We start from the raw sequence: 24,145 nt of genomic DNA on the forward strand, positions 1-24,145 counted from the left end.
GCAAAGACCTGTTATGACACATATGTATGATGCCTGCTTTTCAAGTTAATATTATAGCTTATCATTTAGGCTGTATATTTTGTCCATAGCTTTTAGGATGAAACACCTACATTTTGGCATTCTCAAGGCATAGCCTATACCTTTAAATATGTGTATTTTAGTATACATGTTTTTTCTATAAATTATATCCCTTTTCTTTATTCTGTTTTCTTAAAAGCTAAGAAATTCACTGGGAGCCAGAAAGTATCCTTATGATTCTGGAGACTTTCATTAAATTGTATTAAAACTTTTACAAAATGGATTATACTCTACTCCCATTATGAAAAGAGAGACATTATAAAGCATACAGATATTTGATAAATATTCATTAAATATCGTTCATTAAAAGCCATACAAATTGTATTAAATTTTCCACTAATAATGTTTAGTCAACCCTTAATTGAATTCCTGTTTGCTGGTGGGGTTTGGCAGTAGCAAAATGAAAGTGTTGAATAACAAAAATCAAATGATAGCACTGTGAGATTTTTTTAAGACTTCAGTTTGAAAGGAGACCTAGTTTATTTGCTCTAGTGAAAGCCCATCATTTCTTTCAAGATTTAAGAGTTTTCCTTGTCATATTTAGATAAGCTGTGGAGATGAGGAAGATGTTACGGTAGGAGACTAAATGATGTTGACTTGACCTAGATCTCTTGAACTTGTTTATGTTTTGAATGGGTCTAAAGATAGTTATAGGCTAAATGCATTGGCATTACCTTGTCCCTGGTTCAGTGCATTACTATTTATTATTTTTTTCTGTTAAAAATTGATATATTAAAAATATTTGTTCCTTTGTCATATTTTCATTTCCTTAGTTTCTACATAACTTCAAGTGTTTTATCATCATGGTTTCCCCATTCCACATCTTGTAAAAGATATAGTTTATCGAAGCATTAATCTTTGTAAGCTTTTCTCCTCATACTTAGTAATCACTAAAGAATGACATTTTTAAATTAATGTAAATGTTAATTGTTGTTAAGATATGTTGATAACTTTTCTATATGCCTTCATATCTGCTGTGAGAATATTAAATACATCTTTGATTTATTTAAGGAAAATAGATTTTAAAAGACAGGTGATTTTCTCAACCATGTAATAACATGCTTCAAATATTTGAGGGAAAGCAATAATAAAAAAGGTATAAATTTCTTAAAACAAGTAGGTCTTGGAGATGAATCAATTGTTTTGAATGTTGCATTCAAATGTTTTGAAACTAATTTCATTACCATTTTCTTCTCTGCAACACTCAAAATTTCAAACTCTTGTTGCATGACTTTCTGCTGGTCACTTTTCCTGTTTGAGCCATAGTTCCTATCTTTATATAAAATAGGTAACCATACCTACTTCTCCTAATTTGGCCCTTGATTCCCACAATCCAGTTATGAGATATATGTGCAAAAGCCCAATACAAATGGAAGGATTTTTGTTTTTAAACAGAATGTAGTAATGTTTTCCATGAATGTCATTATAAAATTAATTTTTGTGGGTGTTGAAAAATAATTGGTTTTTGACTAATAAAAATCACACATTGATTGCAAAAATCAATTTAAATGGAGCATAATTTAAAATAAAACTTTAATAATATTGAAATATTAAAAATTTAATGATATTATACTTGTCGCAAATAAGAACACTAGAAATAAGAATGTAAAATCAGAAACCCTGAAGCATTGCTTTCTTTCCACTTTCAGTTTTCCCAAGTGCTGCCAGGATAGAAAGCACCTATTCAGAATAAATAGTCTGTAAATGACAAGCCCTATTACTATTATTTTTCCCCCTTCTTCCGCCTCCCCCACCCCACCCCACCCCACTCCACTCCGGTTCAAGCTGTTGTTTCTCAGTCTAGTCGTGTAGGAGGAACACAGCTCCCTGGCCCATGCTGGTATTATGAGACTTGCGCTCCCCCCACCCGCCCTGCGGAGGCAGTCGGTCGCCAGTCATTGGTCATCCGCTCACAGCAACTCACAGCAGCCCAGCTCCAGGGAGAGCTGTTGTTCATAATCTTAGCTGTAAAGGGCATAGCTCACTGGCCTATGTAGGAATCGAACCAGTGTCCTCGGTGTTAGGAGCATGGGGCTCCAACCACCTGAGCCACTGGGCCGGCCCCCGCCCCATTACTCTTATGTCTTGAAAACGAGTTTGAAATTAGACCACAATGTGGTTGCTTTTTGCTGTAATACTTGAGATCATAAGGGTTTTTTCAGAGTATTATTTATGCCTTTAAATGGTTTGCTGAAAGGATGGCTGTCATCTCTGAAAACATGGTTTGCCCAAACCTGGACTGGAGAGGCAACATGACAAAGACTTTTAAGGGACAGCTGGAGCCCCCACTGTCTTAGCCTTATAGGCCTTTCATTTTACATACTCTCTGGTTCTCTCTACAAAGAGGTCTCTACCCTCTCCAGTTACTACATTCCTTTCCTGCTTCAGTATAAGAAAGTCTGTTATTTTATGCCTGTTTTTCTGCCCCAGGATTCTCTGATATCCTGTTTGCATTTAATGTTACTTTGTACCTGTTCTGTAATACCTCTTGGCTTGCTGTCTGTGTTTTTTTCAATGTATACAAATATTAAAATGTCTGTGAAAGAAGCAAACTGTTGGAATGTATAGTTACTATACATTCTATTCTATGGGGTATATTGGCATGACACTTGTGCATGTATAATTATCAGTACATTTTAGGGAAAGGGGGTCTTATATAGAATCAAAACAGAAAAATTATGGTTTTCCAGTCAAGGTGGCAGAGTAAGTAAATGTTGTGCTTGCCTCTTCTCACAACCACATCAAAATTACATCTAAACTACAGAACAACCATCATTGAGAATAGCCTGAAGTCTGGCTGAACAGAAATCCTGCAACTAAGGACATACAGAAGAAGCCATTTCAAGACTGGTAGGAAGGGCAGAGATGTGGAACAGTCTTCTCCAACATCCACTTGTGGTGATTAAGAATTGAGAAGGATATCTCAGCTGTGGAAGTACCCTCTGAAAGAGTGAGGGGTTCCAGCACCACACTAGGGTCCCCAGCCCAGGGTTCCAGTGCCAGGAAGAGAATTCCCCGTAATTTCTGACTGTGAAAACCAGCAGAGATTGTGGCTGGGTGAGATGAAAGGTGGCTACAGTCCTAAGTGTTCCTCTTAAAGAGCGCATGCACAGACTTACTCACTGATGGACTCACTCACTCTGAGCCACTCTGAGCTCCAGTGCGGTAACAGCAGCTCAAAAGGCACGAGGGCCATACAGGGAGGAACTTAATTATCTGGCTTCAGGGCAAGGGCCAGAGAGGCAGCTTTTTCCCAAACAGAAGTGCTGGCAGAAGCCATTGTCCATTTGCTGAGCCCTCCCCCAACCCAACGTACAGATGAAGGTGTCCACCACGTTGGAGTCTCCATCAGCCTGGTGCCCTGGTGATTCCCTGAGACCCCATATCACCTAACTTTCGGGCACACTCAAACCACTTCCAGTGGCTTTTCCATATAAGCACTCTGTCTTGGCTCATGCTACAGGCTTTCCTAAAATCTTTCAAAGGTACACAAAACCCAGACAAGCAGCATCTGGCCTCAGCATACCCGATACCTATTGCTGAGCAGCCCCAAGCCCAACAATAGCAACAGCCAGCCTCGGTTCTTGGCTTGGCCTCTCCCAAGCACCTCCCAGCCCAGCGTGGGTGGCGGCCATCTGCGAATTGCTTTTTGGCTCATTCCAGGTGGCACCAGACAGGGCACAGGCTACTTGGCCTGTGGCAGGGCCCATCACAGGACTCCCTGGGCCTGGCCTGCCCAGTGGCTGGCTTTTGGACAGGCAGAGCATCACCCAGCTGCCTCTGCAGACAACACAACCAAAAGGCAGACTGAGCGGACACCAAAGCCCTGCTAAAGTGAATCCTGCTACATGGGGTCAGCTCCTGCACCACAGCCCTTCCACTGTAGTCACGGCCAGGCCTCAAAACCAATGAGCCCAAGAGTCAGTCTCTCCCACTGATGTGCAAACAGCAACTGAGGATCAACTACAACAGGAGGGCACACACACCCACCCAAGGGACAGACCTGCAGCACCCAGCTCAGGTGAACAGAGAGACTGTGACACTGGGCCCCACAGCACACCTATTACATAAGGACACTCTACTAAGACTGGAAGACATACCAGCCTTCCTAATACATAGAAACAAACACAGGAGGCAGCCAAAATGGAGAGGCAAAGAAACGTGTCCAAAATGAACTAACAGAACAAAGCTCCAGAAAGACAACTCGACAAACTGAATACAAGCAATCTACCAGGTATAGAGTTCAAAACACTGATGCTCAGTGAACTTAGGGGAAGAGTAGATGAACTCAGTGAGAACTTTAGCAAGGAGATAGTAAACATAAAAATGGAGACAGAAAACATAGAAAAAGAACAGTTAAAAATGAAGAATACAATAATTGAAATGAAGTATACGTTAGAGGGAATCAACAATAGATTAAGTGAGGCAGAGGATAAAATCAGCGATTTAGGAGATATGGTAGCAGAAAACACCCAATCACGACAGCAGAAAGAAAAAGAATCAAAAAAATAAATGAGGACAGTTTAAGGAGCCTCTGGGAAAACATCAAGCACACCAACATTCACATCATTGAGATACCAGAAGGAGAAGAGAGAGAGCAAGGCATTGAAAACCTATCTGAAGAAATCATGACAGAAAACTTCCTAACCTGGGAAGGAAATACAAGCCCAGAAAGCACCAAGTCCCAAACAAGATGAACCCAAGACACATCATAATTAAAATGCCAAAATTTACAGCCAAAAAGAGAATCTTAAAAGCAGCAAGAGAAAAGCAGTGAGTTTAGTTACCTACAAGGGAGCTGTCATAAGACTGTCAACTGATTTCTCAACAGAAACTTTGCAGGCCATAAGGGAGTGGCAGGAAATATTCCAAGTGATGAAAAATAAGGACTCAAAACCAAGATTACTCTACCCACTCTCCCCAGCAAGACTATCATTTACAAGAAATGTTATTAAAGGGACTTCTTTAAGAAGAAAAAAATAAAAAATATGAACAATAAAATGGCAATAACTGCATATCTGTCAACAAAATTACTTTCAATGTAAATGGATTAAATGCTCCAGTCAAAAGACTAAGGTGGCTAAATGGATAAGAAAACAAGACTGCTTGCAATGCTGCTTACATGAGACTCACTACAGATCAAAAGACATACATAGACTGAAAGTCAAGGGATTGAAAAAGATATTTCATGAAAATGGAAACAAAAAGAAAAGAAATTGGGGTAGCAATATTTATACCACACAAAATAGACTTTAAAACAAAGGCATTGTTTTAAAGAGACAAAGACCCAGTAATCCCACTTCTGAGTATTTATCCGAAGGAAGCCAAAACACTGCTTCAAAGGGACATTTGCATCAATATGTGCATTGTAGCATTATTTACAATAGCCAAGATATGGAGGTAACCTGTGTGTCCATCAATGGATAAATGGATAAAGAGGTCATACTTATATATACAATAGAATATTACTCAGTCATAAGAAAGAATGAAATCTTCCCATCTGCAACAACATGGATGGACCTAGAGAGTATTGTGCTGAGTGGAGCAAGTCAGAAAGAGAAAAACAAATGTCACATGATTTCACTTATATGTGGAATCTAAAGAACAAAACAAAATAGAAACAAACTCGTAGATACAGAGAACATTTTGATGATTGCCAGCTGGGAGGGGATTTGGGGGGCTGGGTGAAAAAAGGAATGGGATTAAGAAGTACAAATTGGTAGTTACAAAATTTTCATGAGGATGTAGCGTATAGCAATAGGAATATAGTCAATCATATTGTAATAACTATGTATAGTATGAGACGGGTACCAGATTTATGAGGGTGATCACTTTGTAAGTTATATAATTGTCTAGTCACTATGTTGTACACCGAAAGCTAATATAATATTGTATATCAACTGTAATTGAAAAATAAAATAATTATTGATTATTTTAAAAGATCGAAGAATTATAATCACTAACATATATTGTTATATATTTTAGATGATCCTTTAGGAATTAGACCATACTTTCATTTTTGGTATTAAGCAGCTCGTTTTCCAGAGCTGAAGGCAGAAGTGATTTGCCCCTTTATTTTCACTATGAATTTATGTTTCCTTTCTGTCTTTCCATCTTTAATAAACAGTACAGTCTTTGTTTCCTGAAAAATGAAGATTGATACAAAATTACCCGTATTTAAACAGAACCTCCAAAGTTTCACTTTTCATAGGCATATAAAGAGGCAATTCAGCCTGGGTGTGTTATAGATTCTCTGAGTAGGATTAAGCACATGCTCTGGAAGAAAGAGACTTTGTTTCTAAGAGGGCATTGTTAGAGGCCTGCTATTTCAGCAACTGAATAAATAAATCTATGACCGGGTAGGAGGTAACTATAGTTCAGTCACTGCCTCACCTATAGCCGCTCAACAGACACTGCTGGAAAAACAGATCCCTAACATTTTGAAGAAACAGGAGCCTTTGTTCAAAATCCACGCGACTCCTTTACTGATATGGTCACATCAATTTAATGCATGGCACTGAAAGCCAGAGGAAAACTGATCTGCTGAAATCCAAGGTCTTGGGATCTCTATATTGAAAGCTCTGACTCATTCAACAAATTCTCTTTAAATTACTAATAGGATTTAAATGGCTGAAGATAAAATGAGTACTTTCTGTATATTGTAAAATGGCTTATGCTGTGTGTGTGCGTGAGTGTGTAAACATTTAAACACTAAGTACTAAGTTAAAATTTATGTTTTGATTGCTTCCTATTATTGAAATCATGGGGAAAGGCTTGGGAAAATGGAACATGGGCTTTTGAGGGTGTTTTAAGCTGGTTTTGTCCCTCTTCCCCTTTCTTTTCTTCCTTTTTCTCCCCTCCTTTCCTCCTTTCCTTCCTTCCTCTTTCTTTCCTTCCTACGTTCCTTCCTTCCTTCCTTCTTTTCTTCCTTCCTTCTTTCCTTCCTTTCTTCCTTTCTTTCCTCCCTCCCTCCCTCCCTCCATCCCTCCCTCCCTCCCTCCCTTTCTTTCTTGGACCTGCCTTCCCGCCCTTTCTTTCTACCTTCTACAAATGTGCTGTGAACACCTCTATGCATAAAGCACTGTCCTAGGAAATGGAGTACAGCAGAGGACAGAACAGGCAGCAGTACCTGCCCACATAATGCCTACCTTTTAATTCGTTCAAATTCTGTCTCATTATTTAGCATATGACCTTGGCCCTGAACTTTGTTATCCCTGTATGCAAAATAAGAATAATGCTTCTTATTTTATAGAGTTATCATGGTGACTAAAATGAGATAATGCAATAAACTGGACATATAGAGCTCAAACATATTCACTCCCTTTGCTTCTCCTGATTTGGCTGCAAACATGATTTTTGTTCCTGTCCCACACTTTGGATTTCTGTATTTGCCCTCTTTCTTGGTCTCTCTCTACCTCAGTTTCTGTTTGTATGTCTTTCTATTTGCATGTGTCTCAGTACCTGTGTCTCTCTGTGCAACTGTGTCTCCATATTTGTGTGTCTCTATGTATATGGCTCTCTCTCTTTCTTCAAGTATGTCTTCTTCAAGTATGTCTCTCCGTGTTTAATTTATCCTCTCTCTCTCTCTCTCTCTCTCTCTCTCTCTCTCTCTCTCTCTCTCTCTCTCTCTCTCTCTCCTTCTCGTCCTCTATGTGTCTCTCTTGTTTTCTTTCTCTGTGGGTCTCTATCATTTTTTCCCCTTTCACTCTCTTTCCTGCTTTCTGTCTGTCTCTGTCTCTCATGCACTCTCTGACTCTCTCCATCTCTTTGTCTCTCTCTGTCTCTCAGTCTCTGCCACTCTATGGCTTTCTCTGGTATATGTATGTATGTAGGTGTTCTGTATTCATTCGTTCATTTAATTGTATTTGTATTTATGTATATTCCCCTCATTCCATTCCCAGCACAGCTTAGATATCCAGTGATATTTAGGTAGTAGCCTCATAGCTCAGGAAGAATTAAAAGATATAGGAATTTGTTCTAAAGAAGCATTGAGGGAACTTATTGACAGAGTAGGGGATTTTTTTAAATTATAGATGGACGTTATGAAGATCTGGTTGTTTTTGAGACAATGCTAGTTTCACAGCAATTTCAAAATGGACAAATATAAAACCAAATATAATTAGCAACCCTCAGACCCTCCTCTCAATTTGCATATATTCCAGGGTCACCTTTTAATGGTCCCTTTGCCAATCCTAACGATTTTTTTCTTCCTCACATTTGTCATTCTGCTGACTCTCCTTTCCCATTTCTCTGACCATAATCTGGTTTCTTCCCCTTATCATCTTTTATCTGGGGCACTCCAGATGCTAACCGTGACCCCACCAACCTCCCAGCCCACTGTGCCAGTTAGAGCCAGGTTAATGCTGTTTTTATACAGGCTCCGCTTGATTCCCTGCCCCTGGCTTGCAGTCGTCTTCCAGGGTAACAAGAGATCTTCACAATATCACTTATAAAAAGGCTCAGCTAACCAATAATTATTTTGATACCAATATACTCACTGTGCATAAGAAGGTATTCGCCCACTTTACAAATAAAACCAACTCCCAGTTATTTTCAATGTGATAAAGAAACATAAAGTAAACATACATGGTAATCTAGATGAGAAAACTTAGTGAACCAATATTTGCAGCACTGATATATTATTATCCAATTAACCAGATGATACTTGACTTGTGTTAATATTAAGAAATTGTTGCTTTTTTAACTTTATTTATAATTTAGGACGGGGTCAGCAAGCTTTTTCTGTAAAGCACCAGATTAGTAAATATTTTAGGCTTTGTGGGTCATGACTTTGCTGGTCACAACTACTTAAATCTGCCTCTGTATTGCAAAAACAGCCATAGACAATCCATATAAATGGGTATGACTGTGTTCTAATAAAACTTTATTTATAAAGTTAGTTATAAATGAGGTAGTCTGAATTTGGATCCTGAAGTCTGTAGTTTGCTAACCCTTCATCTACAGTTTATGGTAACATCTTATTGTACATATCTTTTAGGTAATATTTCCATTCCTGTGTAAACTGGTTTTTTTAAACTTCTGGGTTTTTTACATGTATATACATGTAAGTTTGTGTGTATATGTATGCCAAAAATAACTATATCTTTTGGGTGTGCTATAAGGCTTCACATAATTTTTACATTATTACAAATAAAGGAATCATAGGTTTCAAGTGTACAATTCTGTAATACATCATCTATATATCACATTGTATGTTCACCATCCAAAGTCAGTTCTCCTTCCATCACCATATAGTTGACCCCATTTACCCGACCACCCCCCTACTAACCATTGTCATCCCAAAAAATTGTAATTTAAAAATAAAAAATAAAATAAATAATTCATATTATTTTCATTTATATATATTAAATGGATCATGATTTGACTCAAGCAAACAAAATCTGAATAATGTCATTGACAAATTTAGATAATTATCTCAATAAACTGTAAAATAACTAATTTAGCTCACATGTCAATTATGTCATTTATATTTTACTCCTTCAGGAGTGCTTATGTTTATATTCTCAATTATCTTTTAGAGGAAGATTTGAGAGAATTGTTTAAAAGTGTCCTGTGTACATATGTTTGTTGAATTAGCTTAAAGACGTTTGTAAAATTTTAGACTTTTGTTAATTGAGGACTTTTTATTTGAAAGTCAATGGATAAGTACAATTGAATTAATTTAAAACTAAACTTTTATGAAGTATAAATTGGTCATAAATGAAATAAATCATTATATGAAATTTTGAAAGTTACACCTTTCTCACAAGATTATTCTAGATGAATATAATAGTTAAATGTAAAGAAGAAAATAATCTATTGATTTTTTTTTACTATGGGATGGGAAAGATTTTTAATCACAAATTAAGTATAAATAATAACAAGAAAAAAGTATAATATATTTAATTATAAAAATAAACACACTAAACAAATATTAAAAGTAAAATTAAAAGAAAATAAATAATGCTCTTAAAATAAAACATTAATTTTATAAATTATTAATGACATTCAACTTGTCTAAAATCAAAGAAAAATAAATTAAATCTAAAAAAGGAATACACCACATTTTCTTAACAAATGTACAATGTTTTAAATTAAATGGAAATCCTTAATTCTAGTGCTTTTAAGGAGATATGATGTAAGTAGGAGGTCCTTTTTATACAACAATTTGGCAACAAAGTCATAAAAATATTTACAACTATTGGCTTCTTCCAGGAATTTATTCTAATAAGATACAAAGATTTATAGAAAAGATATTCATTCTGTGTAATTTATAAGGGTGAATATTTATAAACAGTGTGTCTTTAAAAAAATAGGTGATAGTAAATAAATTATGACATAATTATATGAAAATCATATAAACATGAAAAATCATATTTTTAAAGGACAAGAGCTAATCATTTAGAACAATGCTCAGCATATAACAGTATAATAACAAAGTAGAATAGTATATTGTTCTATATACAGTGTGTTTATAACTTTTCATGTGTATATATAAACATATAAAAATAATGTTGGCGTGGTAGAATTTAGATTATTTTTATTTCTTTTTTATTTTTCTATACTTTTGAAATTTTCTGTGGTGTGCATGCATTTCAACATCAGAAGAAATATACATTCTTTTTCTCCCCGCAACACTAAATAATGAATTCGTTAATCCTTTCTCACACCCTTCCTTCAAAGCATGATCTTCTGGCTTTTCTTTTAAAGGACAGGAAAATAGAATAAAAATATCTTGGGAGTTAAATAAATGAATTTTACATTTCTAGACAAAAGCCCTATCCTGATTTTGATAATTTGATTTTCTATATCAATTAAATGATTTTGAATGAGTGTTTATTTTTATTTAGTAAGCTTGTGTACCTATATCCCACACAGGTTAAAGTCTAAGGAATTTAGTTTATAAACCACCTTTTTTTTGGTTTCTGGAGTGTGCCAACACATTTTGTAAATAATGATACTTGCTAAAACCCATCTCTGACCTGAAAAGCATCCAAGAGTTAAGCCATATTAAAGAGTGTTCTCTGTTCAAGCAGGATTAATCCTTTGATTTGCAACACTAGTGTTTTATACAGGAAAATGGCAGTGGAAAATCCAAAAGCTAATTCTTGCCAGGTAGGCATTATCTAACATGCCCATAGGTGGGAACTGGTCAGGGTTTACTTAGTGGTAGAAAAGAATCCTCTGTCCTGGAAGGAGCCGTATCTGAGTTTTGTTTTGTTTTTCTCTATCTGCAGAATGTTTACCATAAACCCCATTGATATGGCCCTAAGGAAATCAGCAAACCAGACTATTATTTCCATTTTATCCACAGTCTTAGCTGTCTCTTTTTTTTTTTTTTTTTTAAGATTTTATTGGGGAAGGGGAACAGGACTTTATTGGGGAACAGTGTGTACTTCCAGGACTTTTTTCCAAGTCAAGTTGTTGTCCTTTCAGTCTTAGCTGTGGAGGGCGCAGCTCAGCTCCAGGTCCAGTTGCTGTTGCTAGTTGCAGGGGACACAGCCCACCATCCCTTACGGGACTTGAGGAAGCAAACTGGCAACCTTGTGGTTGAGAGGATGCACTCCAACCAACTGAGCCATCTGGGAGCTCAGCGGCAGCTCAGCTCAAGGTGCCATATTCAAACTTAGTTACAGGAGGCGCTGCCCACCATCCCTTGCGGTACTCCAGGAGTTGAACCAGCAACCTTGTGGTTGAGAGCCCACTGGCCCACGTGGGAATTGAACCGGCAGCCTTCGCAGTTAGGAGTACGGAGCTCCAACCGCCTGAGCCACCAGGCCGGCCCCCTGTCTCTCTTTTTTTATTTAATTTTTATTTTATCAAATTAGTTTTCACAGTTAAAAAAATCAAATAGTACTCCCAAGACAAAAAGTACCCCCAGTCCCTTCCCCCCCATCAATACTTTGTCTTTGTAGTGAACATAGGGTAGCAAATATCTTTTCAAATTTGTGTTTTTGTTTCTTCGGATAAACACCCAGGAGTGGAATTGCAGGATTGTTTGATAGTTCTATATTTAATTTTTTAAGGAATCTCCATACTGTTTTCCACAGTGGCTGCATCAATTTACATCCCCACCAACAGTGCCCAAGGGTTCCCTTTTTTCAGTGTTGTCTCCAACACTTGTTATTTCTTGTCTTTTTGATAAGAGTCATTCTAACAGGGATGGGGTTATAATTTTTGATCAGTGTACAATTCATGTTAATTAACATAGTGCTTATTGAATGTAGAATAAAATATAGTTCTATTTTTCTTTTAATTTCAAAATATGAACTAGCAGTAAAAATATGAGAATATTGCACATTCAAAAATAATAGTTACAAGTAATTGTCATAATATTTGCAAGCCAAATATTACAGTGATTAGATTACTTCAGTTTCTTGTTTACTATAAACTAAGCACTGGAATTAACTATATACTGCAGTATATAAGTGAGACAGGTATTATTATCAGTTTTTGCAGATGAATAAACTAAGAATCAGAATGGTATTCAACCTCTTGTTCAAAGTTACATAGGTAATAAATAATAGAGCTGAGAGTACAAACTCAAGTATATTTTATAATTTTTTGTGAAGTAATGCTTTTTTCCTGAAATATACTTTCTTCCTCATTTGATCTCTACCAAAATAAGGCTTCAGAATTCTGGATTTTAGGAATAGCGTTTTCCAGAGAGAGGGAAATAAAAGCTACCGTATTTTGCCGCGTATAATGTGCATTTTTTTGCCCAAATTTGTGAGGGAAAAATAAGGATGAGCATTATACATGGGTAGCACTAATTCCGTATCTATGTTTTAAATCTTGTATTTATGCTTATGAGTTAAATGTGTAACTCTAGAAATCAATAATGATATCCATATGCAAAATAATACCCTGGAATACAGTAATCGGTTTTGTTGACCTTGCAACGACAAAGAATTCTTGGCCTTCTATGATGCATAAATATCGTAGATTTGTTACTGGTACATAAAATTTCTTGTACCTTATATCTGTTCTTGTATTTTGTAATTATTTGTCACATAAAATTTCATGTTAAAAAATAGATGCTAAAATTCCTTTATAATACAAAAAACAAGTACCTAAATGTAAACAAATAAAAATTTGAATTAAAAAATTAGAACAAAAGAGTTTTTCCCCTTTGAAAGTTTGGGCCAAAAACATGGGTGAGCATTATACATGGGAGCGCATTATAAATGGTAAAATACGGCATATTACTCTGGGCCAGTATTAGTTTCATGAGCTATTGAACACAATTCTGCAGCAGAGACTTACATGATTTTTTTTTTTTTACTTCCCTTCCATTATTGCACATATGTAACTTACTTCTGGATATTTGCCATTTAAGCAATAGCAACAAAAGGAAGAATTGGAAACTAGAATTAATAAATTACAAGTAAAATCTTTTGTTCTAACAGAAAGAAGGAGAAAATGATCATCAGGTACGTTTGGCAGTTGGAAATGGTATACGGAGTGATGTATGGAGAGAATTTTTAGACAGATTTGGAAATATTAAGATGTGTGAGCTTTATGAAGCTACCGAAGGAAACATTTGTTTTATGAATCACACCGGGAAAATTGGAGCAGTTGGAAGAACAAATTTCTTTTACAAAGTGAGTACAATATTTTCTTTACAAAAGAAATATTTTGAAGTCCACTAACCTCTCTTCTAGGTTTGTGCTTGGAAAGTATGGTAAATATAATCACTTTTTTTTTAAGTTGAAAACTTCTATAAAAAAGTAGTGGCCTCTAAATAAACTACGGTGCTCTAAGTTACGAAAACCTCAGCTATCTCCTGTGTCTTCCTGCTGTCATATGAGGATGATGATACCTAATTATTTTGTTTGTTTTCAAATTTAATAAGTATAAACAGCAAGCATAGGTCTTGATATATATTAATTTGACTCCATTTCCCTTGAGTATTTTCAATCCACTATTTCTACTTACCTTTCATTTTTGTATCACTCAAAAAATCATGTATAAGCTTCTAATATATGGTTTCTTTAAAAACTATATCAAGATACCACTAAAATCTTAAAAGCAGCCAAAAAATCACCTTCCTAGGAGTAAAAGATTTACAGCTGATTTCTCAATAGCAGCCATGGAAGACAAAAGATAGTGGACAGATACCTTCAACTGTCTTGGAGGAAATAATTGTCAAAATAGAATTTGTACTCAATATTTTTTAAAGAATAAAATTGAAAAAAAGAAACCAGTCTCGAAATTATATAGCACAATTTATATAACCTCAAGGGAAAATAAAATTCAGGATCATAGTAGGATATTTTAGTTTAGCTCTTTCAGTATTTCACAAAACAAAAAAAAAAAAAGAAACTTTCAGTGATATAGAATATTTGAATAACACAATGAACAAACTACTTTAACTAATGAATGTATAGGACACGGCATCTAAAAACTGCAGAATATCCATTCTCTTCAAGCACTTATGAAAAATTCACAAACATTGCTGGACCACTTAGGGAATTCTAGCAAATTTCAAAGGATTGAATAAATATGGATTATGTTCTCTGACAACAGTCTAATTAAGGTAAAAAAAAATTATTAAATGGCAGCTAGATCATCTCCTATATATTTGGAAATAAAACATCCCTAAATTTCCATGAGTCAACAGAAAATGTAATTTGAGCTGACTCATAATGAAAATATTATATTTCAAAATTTGTGGACTCAGATAAGAGCCCCTGAAAATTAGTGGGCTAAATAACCATTTATATAAGTTAATTTTCAAAAAACAACTAAAATAAACTCAAAGAAAATAAAAAGAAGGAAATAATAAAGAGCATAATTTCTTAAATAGAAAGGAAACATTTAATGTCAAAAGAGATAAAAATGTAATTTTTTAAAAGTAAAGAAATAGATTCAAAGCTGGTGTAAATTGCCCTAATGTTTGGAACCTGCAGAAGGCACAGACGGGTTTTATAGCACATTCTTTGGGATTTTAAGTGTCTTGTCTCCATGTCAGATATGCATCTGCATTCTGAACAAAAGTAATTTGGGGAAAGTAAGTGCTGATACTACTGAGTTTTACATTCCTTATAGTTAATTTTCTTAATTCATTGCACTGATTCCATTAAAAATTGGCATTTATATTGAAAGCTTCTTAGTGAAGCTGAGTCATGCCAAGGCAATCATCCAACAGGAATACAATGAAAAAAATTTGTATTTTTATTACTGGCTTAGCTTCATTATAATTTTTTAATATCTCAAATTCCCTGTCAGACTATAATAATGTCAGTAATACAGGAAGTCATGATTGCCTCCAATTTACTTAGAAAACTTCTGATTTTTCAACTCATTTTAGGTTTTGTTTTCAGTTTGGAAATGAAAGAAGTATATACCTGCTATCATAATGAATTCTAGTCTGTCTTTTATCATTTCACTCATATATTGTTTTGTTACATAGCCAGCTGTCCAAACACTTTGGCCCAATAACTGTTTCATAATTATGTGGGAAGATTTGATAAGTGTGCCTCTCAAAAATTGAAACCTAATGGAAGTTTACACTTACTGTCTCAGAGAGGAATCAGCTCCTAAACGGACTTAGCATGTGAAGGAAAAAGATAAAGCGGCAATACAGAGTTCATGTGACCCAAAAGTCCTTCTTGTGTGCCATATGTACTATTTAAATGCATGACACTAAAGGGATATGTGTCCCATATATGCCTCCAAAGCAAACAATATAAAAACAATTTGGTGACAAAGAATTTGAGAGACAAACCCAAGTAAAAGTTATGGACTGCCTTCTTTTAAACACATAGGGATAATAATTGGGAAGGAACAAACGTGAAATCCCTAGAAGAAATAAAATTTGAAAAGCAGAGAAAATGAATCTAAATGAAACGCAGCTGAAAAAAATATGGATGCACATCAAAATAATAAGTCCTCCAAAGTGGCCAGGAAATGTTTAGAAAAACAATTTCCCATACGTAGGTATAAAAATTGCAATAATATGCTCTTTATAAATAGGAGCTCAAGAAAGAGGAAAGTGCAAGGAAAATATACATATAAATCAACAAAAGGGATTGGAAACTAAGCATGCTCAGCTCAGAAAATAAAACAATATATATTACAGAGATGAACACCACATTAAAGGACTTAAAAATAAACAGAATTGTAAATACTGTTAGGGAGCAAAATGGATGGAATTAAGGAGTCACATAACCAAAAAAAAAAAAAAAGAAAAAGAATACACATGTAATAATATAAAGTAAATTAACAAAATAGATTTTTAAAACATAGACAATGATCTGACATATGCTTAATTGGTGTTCCACGGGAGAAAAAAAATCAAAGACATGAAAAATTATTTGAAACCTAGTAGAAGAAAACTTTCTTAAGATAAAGATTTGAATCTTCAGCAAACGAGCACATTGTGTTCCATGAAAAAAAAATATATGGCACAGAATGATCATCAGAAAAATATATCCTGGTGAAATTACTGAATATAAGTTAAAGAACCATAAGGAGACACTAAGGCAGAAAAAGCAAAGGATGTATTAAGTATAGGGTAGAAATGGAAAACATCTCAGGCATCTCTCAAAACAGAAACGGGGCGGCCAGATGACTCAGTTGGTTAGAGTGCGGGGTCTTAACAACAAGGTTGCCTGTTTGATTCCCACATGGGCCAATGAGTTGCGCCCTCCACAACTAGATTGAAGGACAACGACTTGACTTGGAGCTGATGGACCCTGGAAAAACACACTGTTCCCCAATAAAAATTAAAAAAAAAAACACTGAATGCCAGAAAAAGAAAAAAGGAAAGCAATGTTTTCACCCAAGTTGTTCTTCAAGTATAAAGGCAGCAAAGAGGTGTTCTCAAAATTTTAAGAAGCCAGAGAATATAATACCCATGTATATATAGAAATGCAATATTTCTTCATAAAATTCACTGAAAGAGTTTCTGGTAAACCTGAAGATAAAGCAGAACTGAGCAATGAAGGAATGACCTTAAGTTAAAAGGTTTGATTGAATCCGTTTACATATAGAAGATTGAATGGCTCTGAGTTATGTTTACAGATAGAATGGAAGTATAAATCCTCACAATATAAAGATAATTAATGCACTAACAAATAGAAATTGGGTGGGAAGAGAGGAAGAAGCATAAATGCTAATTCTCTCATCTTTCATAGTAGTAAATCTGTAGATACAATGTAAAGATAAAATATGTCATTTAATAAAAAGGTTAATTCTCCTCACATTTTTATAAACTTTTTTATTGTCTTTGAAGTAGGCATCTTTTAGGGACTGGGAAATTTAGCCAACTGCAAAGTTAGGGAACAGTTCACACACAACCACCCTTACTTCTGACTTCAGTTGCAATTTGGGAGCCCCTAAGACCACCATTAGGTTTGATAATTCACCAGAAGGACTCACTGAAAGCTGTTATACTCATAGTTACAGCTCATTACATCTAAAGGACACAGATTAAAATCAGCCAGGGGAAAAAGCAATAGGACGGAATCCAGAAGAGCACCAAATGCAAGGCTCCCCATTCTCCTCTCGTATGGAGTCAGGACAGAATTACTTTCCAGTAACCGATGGGTGACAATATACATGGAGTATTGCCCACTAGGGAACCTAACCCAGACTTGGTATCCAGAGTCTTGATCATTTAGATCTAGTTGGCTGTGTCCTTAACTGGCCTCCATCTACAACCTCTCAGGAGGTCAAGCTGGGTGACTCAAGCCCTACAATGATCACATCATTGGTGTGGCTCTAACTCATGTTGTTTCCATCTGGTTGCCCAACGCCCTTAGGCAAACAAATACACTCCCATTGGTCACGACATTGCTAGGGCTTAGAGATTACTTCCCAGAAGCTGAGAGCAAAAGCCAGACCTCTGGTTAAATTCTGAGTTAAGGTTAAATTCTTTACCCCAGGGACTGATGTCTCTCATGATAAAGAAACACTTTAGTTTAACTTTCCAGTAAAATTCAATGAAAGAATTTTGTCAAATTCAAGAAATTTTAAATTGACTGCATGTATTAAAATGGTGTGGTTTCATTTTTCACAAATAATTTTATTAATCAACTTCCAACCTTTATATCAATTTCAACACAAGCTTGTAAGGGACATTCATCAAGTGCATTCCTTTATAGAGGGTGCCAAAAAAATGTATACGCATTTTAAGAAAGAAAAAACTGTATTAAAACTGTAATGCTCAATATACACCGATAACAAAAGATGAATACATGTCACATGTATACATTTTTTTGGCATCACCGGTATGTATTTATTAAAAATTTTCAATATGCCTGGCACTGTGAATACAGTCAATAAAAACAGACTGCCCATGTGCAGATTATATTCCATTGGGGAAGACAGAAAACAAGATAAAAAAGTAAAATAGAGTCTATATTACATACGCATAAGTGCCGAAGAGAAAATTCCATAGAAAAGGAAATTGTGTGTGTGTGTGTGTGTGTGTGTGTGTGTGTGTGTGTGTGTTGGGAGGGGTTTTTGCAATTTCTGACAGGGTGGAAAGGGAAGGCCACAGTGCAAAATTGACATTTAGGGAAAGCCTCGAGGAAATAAGGAAATGAGTCATGAGGCTATCTGGTGTTCAAAGTGGAATGAATAGCCAGTGCAAATGCCCTGAGGTCTCGATAGACCTGGCATGTTTGAGACCACAGTAGTGAAAGTGAAGTGAGCAAAGATTTTGAGCAGAAGATTGAGTGCATCTGTTTTAGCTCTAATGGGATCATTTTGGTGGTGTGGGGAATATATTACAGCATGTTTATTTTGGTTTACTTTTGGTTGAGATTTGGGGAGATTTTAAATTTTCTTATGTTTCTGTTTTGCTTGACTTTTTTAAAATGAGGATTTTTAACCACAATGAACTCTGCAGCCATTCGGAACTATGCTATTGCATAACAATGCATTCTAAAACTAAGTATTCAAAATAGCCCAGCTATATGTGATATTATATGTTATAATATATAAATATATATTTATAATAGCTACATAGATGGATAGGTTTGTGCTTTGTGTGTGTGTGTGTTTGTATTTTTTTAGGGTCGTCTGTTTGAGAAAACAGAGAAACTGCCCTTGACCTATGGTGCTAGGTAAATGAGCCTCTACTATACCGGCCAAGACAATGTAATATAATGTTGAAAGGAAAACCCCTGAATTGGAATCACTGTGCCAAAGGCCCTAGTCCCTGCTCTTTCCCTACTTGACTTTTTGACATTGACAAGTCACTTTCCTCTGTATTCAAAGTCTCCTCATGTATTAATGAAGGAAATAACTTTTGTGTTCTCTTTCTAAATTCTAGATTTACAAATCTGAATATGCAAAGGCATCCGGGTGTGTGTGGGAACTCCAAGGGCCAAGGTGTCCGGCCACGTAGGTGTGTGCTGTGCAGTTCAGGGGGATCCATTTACCTAGAATGTTACGGATGGGCTCCCTGCAGCTGTGCTCTGGACACATGTGCCCGTACTTGTACATAGGCATCCATTTAGGATACATGAAAGTGTGGTGCCTATTTTTTTATTTGGTTTTATAACACAGCCATTTTTGTGTTATAAAATGGGACCTTTCAAGGGCAGGGGAAAACAATAGAAATCCCTCTGGCAGAGATGTAATACTCTGATCCCCGCCGCTTCTAGAAGATGTCGTGATATTTGTCAATTTCATTTGTGTTATAAAATTACCCAATTGCTGACCATCAGGTCCTCCGTATCTGATAACAGTACACTGAACAGTGGTTTGGTGTGGAGTGAATCTCACCCACACATGTGGTTGCCAAATGAATATAAAAGAAATAATACTAAAGCTGATAACACCAGTTGCTGGGCAAATTTTTCAAAATATAAAGCATGTTAAAACAGGACGGAAGAGATTGTGTAATGAACAGGGCTCTATTCTTGTTTGGCCAAAATGATAATTGTAGTTCCGGAACTTCTGGAATCTTTCTTTTACCAGTTATTAGGCAAGTGGCCAGTATCCTGTTATCCCAATTACCGACAAAGACCAACAAGATGCAAGCTTGCATTTTAATAAAGAATCTATATGTCTAGAATAACAATGTGTTTAGCTTCGCAACTCTTTTATTGGACCTCATCTTAAAATAAGATAATACTAATTTCTACTTCACAGGGTATTTTGATGATTAAATTACATACTGCTCTTAAACTTTTCACAGTGTCTGCATACAGTAAGTGCTGAATCAATAATAGTTGCTCTTATTTGTATTTTAATTCAAATAGAGAATTGTGATTCTAGTTACATGCTGATTTCACTGAGTTTAAAAACCAGAGATATTTGTGCTTAGTCTTTGATAATAATATTATTAAATTTATCTCAGAAATCTTATCTTTTCTTACTTATTTGTTCTATATTTGTTCATTTCTCTCCTCCTCCGTCCTTCTCCTCTTTCTCTCTCTTCTATTTGTCCTTCCTTATTATTTTTCCTTACGTCATTTTATTACCTCCATTGTATTTACTGTTTTCTCATTCAGCTTACTAAGATTGCTTATTTAATTGATCAGGAAAATCTCAATTTTCTTATATATAAAATGAGGATGTTAGATTAAACCAATCTGTAATTCTCCCCCAGGATTACATTTTAGTGGATCTATGAATCTGCGTGACATGGTAATATGGACGTTTCGGGAGTAGGTCAGCTGCAAATATTTGGAAACAAGGAGAGATGTCCGATAAGCGTGGTTCCCAGTGGGATGTGGATGTTCCAACAAATTTGCCACCTCACACCACAATAGTGTACAGAGAAGTACTGAGAGTTAGTTGAGAGACGTTACAGTGAAAGGCCTGGGGAAACGGTCAAAGTAAGCGTCCAATAACAAGTACTTTTTTGGCATCTGGTGCCTTTTCAAAGGATTGTAAGTTAAAAATAGACAACAAAATCCTTGCATTCAAATAGTTTACATTTTAGTTCTATTAAAACTTTCCATTTCGAGGGATGTTTTGAATGACTGCAAAAAGAAGAAGGCAAGAAAGTGGTCCTCTTCCCTAGAATTCATAGAATATGTGACTGAGTACAGGGAATGCTGACGTTCACTCAGTCAGGATAGAAGTTATTCATGTTTGGCTTGGGTAGTGTGCAACATAAAAGAAATGAAAGTAATGCCAGTACATGAGTGCTCTTTACTAATACCTTCAATTTTGATGTTCAAATATTTATTAAAATTTTGCAACAGAAGGTTACGTGTTTTAATAAATCCACATTCTAATTCTTTATTTCAATTAAGCATAAAATCTGCTACCAGTAGATGTCACTGCACAAATAAATAACTAAATCTTGTTTTCATTTTATTTTGTTTTTGCAGCTTTTTTTTGCTTTCGATTTGATAAAGTATGATTTTCAGAAAGATGAACCTATTAGAAATGAACAGGGCTGGTGTAGCCATGTGAAAAAAGGTAAGATTCTTGTATCTGAAGATGTCACCTCAGGCGAAGTTTCTCAATTTCCTTTGAAATTACTGCTGATTTTAGAAAAGAAAGAACGGTTATTTCTAATATGTAATGTGACTTACTTGGAATTTCAATGCAGGTAGAATGGCTTAATTATTAATATTATTAGGTTGGTGCAAAAGTAATTGTGGTTTTTGCAATTATTTTTAACCTTTTAAACCGCCAGTACTTTTGCACCACCCTAATAGATGTTAGGGGCCCCAGGTAAGTTGATTAACGGTAAATTATTAAAATTTAAAAGTGATTACTATTGACTCATATTTTTCTTAATCCACCACTTCTGGTTTCTGATAGAGGCATATGTCCAATGTCCTGTATCACCAAAATATAACATAAAAATGAAGGACTTAATTTAACATTCTAGGTGTAGTGGAAAGTCAGGCAGGCTTGGATTTAAATCGGGGCTTTCACACTTAGAAACTCTACTACTTTTGGAAGGTCCCTCAACCTGTCTGAGTCACAGTTTGTTCATATGTAGAGGGGATGATATAGATTTTGTGAGGTTATTGTTGACATTTAAATGAGATGATGTATGCAAAGCCCTTTGGAGGGCCTGGCATGGGCTAGTTATGCCCTCCCTTCTCTGCTCCCTCTCATTTCCCTCCTCCACCAAAGTAGACTTTCTTATAATTTTTGGTTAGAAATTTTAGTGAAAGCAAGTGCCCCAATTGACTTGCTGCTGCATAAAATCAATCTAGAAAATTAAATGTAGAGAGGTGCACTTAGAATTGTTTAGCAATCCAGTCTGAATAAATCAAGCCAAAATTATTTTTACTGCCTCAGAATATGTTTAAAATACATTTCAGACATAATTTCCTTTAAATCTTCACTTCAAATGTGGAGATAAAGGTTCCAAACCTGTTTTTTGTTTTGTTTTGCTCTGTTTCTTTACTGGCAGCTGAAAGATTGGAAAATGTATAAGCTTTGTCTACTGAAAAACAGATTTCCCTATCCTCTGCATTTCAAGCCTAAGAAATTTATCAAATGTCTTTCCCTAATTCAACTCTATAGGTAGTGTCCAAGAGAAAAGTCATTTCAAAGAGATTACAAAGAACTTCATTTTCTTAAATATTTTTCTTTTTCAATTACAGTTGACATACAACATTATATTAGTTTCAGGTGTACAGCATAGTGGTTAGACATTTACGAGGTGTGATAGAAAATATGGTGAATGTTTAAATGAAAAAAGATTTATTACAGTAAAAATCACATTGCCATTAATCCCCTTCAAAATACTGCCCCTGGCTTCAAGCACTTATCCTATCATTTTTACCACTTTCTGAAGCAGTTCTGGAAGTCCTCTTTCAGGAGGGTCTTTATTTCATTCTCCTTCATGACAACACTCCATGTCACATATCACTTCTGGTATACGGCAATTTCTGTCAAATAAAAACATTGCAGTGTGTCCTCATCCACTTTATTCACTGGTTCTAGCACTGTGTGACTTCTGGCTCTTCCTCAAAGTCAAAATGATCATGAAAGGTAAATGTTTGGAATTGATTCAGGACATTAAGACAGCCATGACAGCGCAGGAAAGAGGACTTCCAGAATTGCTTCAGAAAGTGGCAAGAACGATGGAATAAGTGTGTTCGAAGCAAGGAGGAGTATTTTGAGGGGGATTAATGGCAATGTGTCTTTTATTGTAATTTTTTTTTAATTTAAACATTCACTGTATTTTTTTTAATCACACCTTGTGTATAATTTATGATGTGAACCCCCTGTCTAGTCTAGTACCTACCTGGCACTATACATAGATATTACAATATTATTGACTATATTTTCTATGCTGTACTTTGCATCCCCATGACTATTTTGTAACCACCAATTTGTACTTCTTAATCCCTTCGCCCTTTTCTATCTTACCCATCCTTCCAACTCCTCTCCCATCTGACAGCCATCAAAATGTTCTCTGTATCTATGAGTTTGTTTAACTGTTTTGTTTGTTTCTTTATTTGTTCTTTGGAGTCCACATATAAGTGAAATCATATGACATTTGTCTTTCTCTGTCTGACTTACTCCACTTAGCACAATACCCTCTAGGTCCATCCATGTTATTGCAGATGAAAAGATTTCATTTTTTTTATGGATGAGTGGTAGTCCATTGTATATGTGTACTTCTTCTTTATCCATTCACCCATTGATGGACACCCAGGCTGCCTCCATATCTTGGTTATTGTAAACAATAAACAATGAAACTATGGAGGTACATGTCCCTTTGAAGTAGTGTTTTGGGTTTCTTCCTATAAATACCCAGAAGTGGGATTACTGGATCATTATTTGTCTTTCGTTATAGCCTTTGTTTTAAAGTCTGTCTGGTCTGGTATAAATATTGCTATCCCAGCTTTTTCTTTTTCCATATCCATTGTCATGAAATATCTTTTTCCATCCCTGTACTTTCAGTTTGTGTACGTCTTTCTATCTGAAATGAGTCTCTTGCAGGCAGCTTATGTAAGGGTCTTGTTTTCTTACCCCTTTAGCCATCCTGTCTTTTGATTGGAGCGTTTAATCCATTTACATTTAAAGTAATTGTTGATAGGTAGGTATTGCCTTTTTTTTGCTTATATTTTTTATATTTTTTCTTCTTCTTCTTAAAGAAGTCCCTTTAACATTTCTTACAATATTG

The 24,145-nt window shown here is 35.5% G+C and overlaps 1 protein-coding gene across 1 annotated transcript in view; it reads left to right on the forward strand.

The window, feature by feature from the left end:
* SLC27A6 (solute carrier family 27 member 6) overlaps positions 1–24,145 on the forward strand; it is a 59,130-nt gene that overhangs the window by 24,948 nt on the left and 10,037 nt on the right. The window contains exons 5-6 of the mRNA XM_074328538.2: positions 13,488–13,682; positions 21,378–21,468. Coding sequence (XP_074184639.2) covers positions 13,488–13,682; positions 21,378–21,468 — 286 coding nt within the window. The remainder of the gene's footprint in view (positions 1–13,487; positions 13,683–21,377; positions 21,469–24,145) is intronic.

Source organism: Rhinolophus sinicus, chromosome 3 (assembly GCF_057876585.1).
Source record: "Rhinolophus sinicus isolate RSI-liver-muscle chromosome 3, RSI-T2T, whole genome shotgun sequence".
Lineage (NCBI taxonomy): Eukaryota > Metazoa > Chordata > Mammalia > Chiroptera > Rhinolophidae > Rhinolophus > Rhinolophus sinicus.